This window comes from Harpia harpyja, chromosome 11 (assembly GCF_026419915.1).
Source record: "Harpia harpyja isolate bHarHar1 chromosome 11, bHarHar1 primary haplotype, whole genome shotgun sequence".
NCBI lineage: Eukaryota > Metazoa > Chordata > Aves > Accipitriformes > Accipitridae > Harpia > Harpia harpyja.
The window spans coordinates 29606477-29611802 of NC_068950.1; the positions used below are offsets into that span (position 1 = coordinate 29606477).

Consider the following 5326-nt stretch of genomic DNA (forward strand, 5'->3'; position numbering starts at 1 on the left):
CAGGCAAGAAACCCAATGTGAGGTGGGACAGGGTGGGGATGTAATACTTTTCCCACCAACTGGGGGGGGGGGGGGGGGGGAATCAGGACTCTAGAAGAGCATTTGAAAAGGAAAACTTTGTTGCTCTGAAGCAACTTGCTCTTCAGGTCTATTGGGCAGCCAGCAGCACCCTGGACTCAAACGGAGCTGTAGGCATTTAAGTGACTTGTTTCAGAGCCTTGTTTTCTAACAGATTACCTATGCTTTAATGATCTTACCCTCATGCCGAATGTCTTGATCCACATGCGTGCCTCATACCGTGCACATTAGTGTTACAGACTGGTTTTTTTATCTGGAAATAGTGTGTTTCTTTCTCTAGAAGCTAGACCAGGGGCTGACTGTGCAGTTGCCTGTAAATACTGGACATTGCTCCATTAGTTCTGTACTGTGGCCTTCTGGTTTTACTTTGAAACATGATCTGTAGTAATAAATAAGTATCTTGAGCGGGATGTTGCGTTATCGGTTCTATGGCTTCCACTCCTTAAATAGTCATATGGTCCTACAGCACACACAAGGCTTCTCTTAATTCTTTCACATGTTCAAAATGTTTTATGGTGGTTCATAGCAGTTGCTTACCAGTGTATGTCAAATTAGTAATTAAATAGTTCAGATGCATTTTTAAGGCTCCTTGTACAATGAAACTATTATTCTGATGCATGTACCTGACAACTTTTTCCCCCTCTCCCATACAGGTTGTAGCGAACATATTTAATGGATTGTGGGAGTGTATCATGGAGGCTTTAAAGCGGCACACATCGCAAGAACTGGACAGTGGAGCTGGTGGAAAATCTTATACCTAAAGTCTGAATTTGCTGTTCTTGAAAAAGAGTGTAAGCCTGTGGCAGAAGCTTGTGATAAACTTACAGTCTTTTTGATTAGGCACTCTCACTGCTAGTTCAGGGGTTTTGGGGGTTTGTTTTTTTATTAGCTTTGTGCTATTTGTTTCCTCAGTTAAATTGTGCTGGAATGCGAAGGGCATTAAAAAGCTGTCTGTATTCAGAGACTTGGCTAGTTTATGCAGGTAGACTAGAAATGCAGTAACTATCAACTATAAGTAGAAATAGTGCTGGACAACTGCAACTTTGAACACCAACCTAGCCCTCAGTACTGCAGGCGTTATCTAGCTATGGCTGACCTGTCACTGAATGAATGAAAGGTCACTCTAGAGCCCTCAGCATTTTTTGTTTATCTGCACTCATGGTAAAAATAAACTAAAACTATGAAGTGTGGTGCCATTTTTTTCTGGAGACATTACAGTGAATTGATGCACAAGCCAGTCAAATATGGCTGAGAGCAGAAACTAAGTATTTCTATAAACATAAGTACCACTTGATGTAAGTGGCAGTCTCTTCTCAGAGAGGCCAGGGATATGCCAGGCCAGAACTGAAGTTTGAGGGGTGAGTTGAGTGGAGAAGTGTAGATGTTCTCCTATATCCAGCACCGGTAGGATCAGTTACAATCTTCAGCTTCACAGTGTGCTGACCTTATGTTTTTAAAGGAAAAGTCAGACAAAAGCACTTCCAAAATATCTATTTTTTTATTTGAAATCTTCCTCTGGTACACAAGTCTGTAAACCTGAAGTCTAAACTAAGTTAAATACACAGAAGATAGGTCTCTGAGAGTCGTATCTCTCCACGCTTCAGAAACTGGATGTTTCCTACCAACCTAATAACCTGGTACTGTCAGTGGCTGTCTGAAACATTAGATCTTATAAAAGTTCAGTTTTGACAACTTAGTTTATATACTTTGTTGATTGTGATACCATTTAATGGATGCCTTATTTTCTATAGTCTATTCACTCTGGGAGCAGAACAGAGGACCAAAGGGAAGCATATTTTACATAACTTGCATTTGTGAGCAACATTTCTGTAGCTGTGTGTGACAATGTATAACGCTGTGCACAAAGGTGGAGGACACTAAACATGTTTTGTCTGAATGTTTACACATTGTAAATGTGCTACAATAAACATTTACAGCTGTAGTAGCTATTGGGTGTGTCAGTATTTATTTTAAGAGTAAATATGTTGCCAGGTTAATATAGGGGCTTTTTTTTTTTTTTTTTAATAGCCATATGCAATTTCTGGCATGAAGCAGTGTGTGAATTTGCATTTCCTGTAGTCAAGATAGTTCCTGCAGACCCTGGTGAGGACCTGGTCCCAGTTGATCTTGTTTAACAGCGTTTCAAAGTTTGCCATAGAAACAAATAAGCAAGTATTAAACCTTACACTAAAAATGCTCCCGTACATTACATGAAGTTCAAATTCAGCAAAGGCAAACCAAATGCAAGGTGTAGGCAGAACAGATTATTCACAGTATCTGAAAGTTTCCTGTATTGAGGTCCTTGTCTTCCAACAGTCACCTAAGATTGAAGACTTTTGAAGCTTTTCAAGGTGATTCAAGGCAACCTTGCCTCAAAAAGCAAGTATTAAGTGAACGTGTTTTCTATTGACACATTAAACTCGTTATGGATCTTTGACAACACAGTGTATAACATGCACATCACTATTGTATAAAAGAGTTTGTGCAAGGAATTCTGACAAGGATGGCAAGCACTTTAAGATCACTGAAATGCAGAAGGCTGACTTCTTAGCAAGGCTTTTTCATACAGAGTAAAGAGAAAGCTAAGAATAATTTGCTCAAAATGCAGGTAAATTTTGTAAACAGCTATGGAATACTTTGCCAATACAGTTGTAAGGCAAGTAGTAGTCTGATTTCATTTAGAAACAGGGCAGAGCATATGCTTTGTCACTGTTAACTTAGAAAATCAGCAACAAATTTCAACATTTGACAGAGCTCTAAAATATCAAATTCCTACAAACTTTTATAGAAGCAGGGAGAAATCATGTTAATAGAAGCCTGCAGTATGAGCATAAGGTGTGGAAAGCTACAATGGGTGACCCCAAAGCAGGAAAAGATATTATATATATATTCTTTCAATTCCTAATAAGAGAAATCTGCCACTGAAGACTGGTTTCTGTTGCCTGAAGGGCAAACTTTACTGTGAAGCTTGTTTTGCAATGAAATCCCTGTTAGAGTCTGTGTTTGTGCTTGTGCTACAGCTAAAAAGTCAATCAGCCGAGGTAGAAATTCAGTGAAAAACAATGCTCTGTTACTACACAGCTTTTAATTTAGCGCTGCTGGCAGTTGTGTGGGTTTGGGGAGGAAAGAGTTAATGAAAGCCAACTTGCCTTCAAACAGTAATGGGCAGGGTCAGAGTGTGAAGCCAGAGGGGAGGGCTATCTAAAAGTAGGAGAAGAATGTGCAAGCAAAGGATAGGGAGGGGTGGGAGGAAAAGAAGGGACAACTGCTTATGAAGTTAGCAGAGCAGCAATTGCGTATTTCTGGCCATGGGTGCAGGCTGTTACACGGAGGGGAAAGAAGAACAGTGCCCTGGAAGGTTACTGGCTTACACCTGCTCAAAATGTCCAGTTCTGACTGGAAAAATAAATGCTGCTTGTATGACATATCTGATACCTATCTGTATTTTGTTTTTTAAGAAAACCAGACACTCAAGCGTGTATTGTTCACCTCCGTAGTGCTGCTGGCAATGTAAGTGCTTGCTGTCCAGATTTCTGACCTGCTTGATCCTTGGTGTTCAGGATCCTCATCTGCCTATTTCCCTCACCTGAGAAGAAGCCAGTCAAGGCTGTGTTTTCCAGCCTACCGGCTGCATTTGAGATGAAGTGCAGCTCTGCCAGGAGATCTGTGGCCACTGCTGTTGTGTGTGTGTAGTGGGGCTTTTTAACCTTACTTCATGTCAATATATGATGTGCTGGTTATGGCCTTGTGGAGCCAAGAAGTGTGACAGTGATCCTATTCTAAAAAAAACCTCCACATGACTTCAATAGTATCAGTGATCTCAGCACTAGCGATGCTAGTAACGCATGTAAAGCTGCATCCTGGAGACATCAGTGTCTTTATGCTGATACAATCAAGCAGGCACAGATATGACTGTAAAATGCAGGTGGGGAGAGCAAAGCAGCAGATAAAGCATCAGATAAACTCATTAAGCTTAAAAATGCCATCCTAAGGAAAGCAGGGCTTTCAGTGCTGTCCAAGAAGGTGTGGAGGGGTAAGAGAGTTCCTTTGTTCTGATTCTCACTGGGTTCTGGAAAGAGTTGCCTGCAAAATACCGTTAGTATTTCCTCATGAAAATAAGTTGCGGGGTGCTAAACTTGGGTAACAGCTGTTCTCGTACCAAGGCTCATTTCAATGCCAATGTTTTGCATATGTTCAGGTAGTGGGAACTTCTTGTTTTCAGCAGAGCTCAGATCTCTTAACGGAATGAAGTTACGCTGAGGGGAAGAGAGAGGTGGGGGCCATACTTGTTTCCAAGTCCCAGTTTCCATGTTGGACTGAAGCATATTTTCAAGGGAAGGTAAACAGTGTGCATGCAAAAGGGGAAGAAATCAAATCCAGATATGCTCATACCTTTCCAATAAAAAAAATGTGTGAAGGCGTAATTTACCTCTGGCAGATGGGGGGAAAAACAGATGCTGCTGTGAAAGACCGAACCTGCGATTGCATCTGTCGGGAGCATCTTCCTGCCTGAGGCAGTAGCTAATACCAGATGCTTCAGAGGACACCTTAAGAAAACTTCCACGCACGAGGGGACATAATGGTCTTGCAGCTAATTTTGCGTAACTGCAGACAGATGTTTGTCCCCGCTTTTGTTCCTTCTTCTCCCTTAAAGAGTGTGACTGTAACCAAACACAGCATCATCTGAGAGCATTATGTAAGAAAGAGTCCCGCACTGCCCATCCCCACCGCGTGGGCAGGTAGAGAGCTCGCAGTTGCTGCAACGGAGCCTCCTGTAAGTCTGCACTCTGTTTTGAACACCCTAGTTTGGAGTCGCCGCGTGAAGCCACATCCTCGGAGGAGCCGCGTACCTTTTCAGCTGCAGAACGACCAGCGCCGTAATCGCTAATCTAACCTGACGCTCTTCCCCGCCCGCCGTCTCCTCGCCTGCAACAGCGACTACCTTCGCTGAGCCTGGAGCACCGGCGACCGCCGCAGGGGGCAGCGGCAGCGGCAGCGGCACTCCCTGCTGCCGGCCCGCCCGGGCGGGCGCAGGGCACGTGGCCGGCGGGGCGCCCTCCTCCCCCCCCGCCCGGGGCCCCCATAAAGGCGGCGCGGCCGGCGGGGCAGGGCAGGACGCGGGGCTCGCTGGCGGGACGGGGCTGCGTGGCCCAGGCCGCTCGGGTCGCGGCGCCGGCTTCCCCCCCCCCCCCCCCCCGCGTCCGCCGCCGCGGGCCGCCGGAGCCCCGCGCCGCCCTGCCCTGCCCTG

General features: G+C 44.7%; 1 protein-coding gene across 3 annotated transcripts in view; it reads left to right on the forward strand.

Moving 5' to 3' along the window:
* MCOLN3 (mucolipin TRP cation channel 3) overlaps positions 1–3397 on the forward strand; it is a 52220-nt gene extending 48823 nt beyond the window's left edge. For 2 of the 3 annotated variants that reach the window (XM_052802151.1, XM_052802153.1), the window contains one exon: positions 732–3397. In XM_052802151.1, coding sequence (XP_052658111.1) covers positions 732–751 — 20 coding nt within the window. In that variant the 3' untranslated portion in view covers positions 752–3397. The remainder of the gene's footprint in view (positions 1–731) is intronic. The other variant, XM_052802150.1, reaches the window with a different exon arrangement.
* Positions 3398–5326: the final 1929 nt, after the last annotated feature.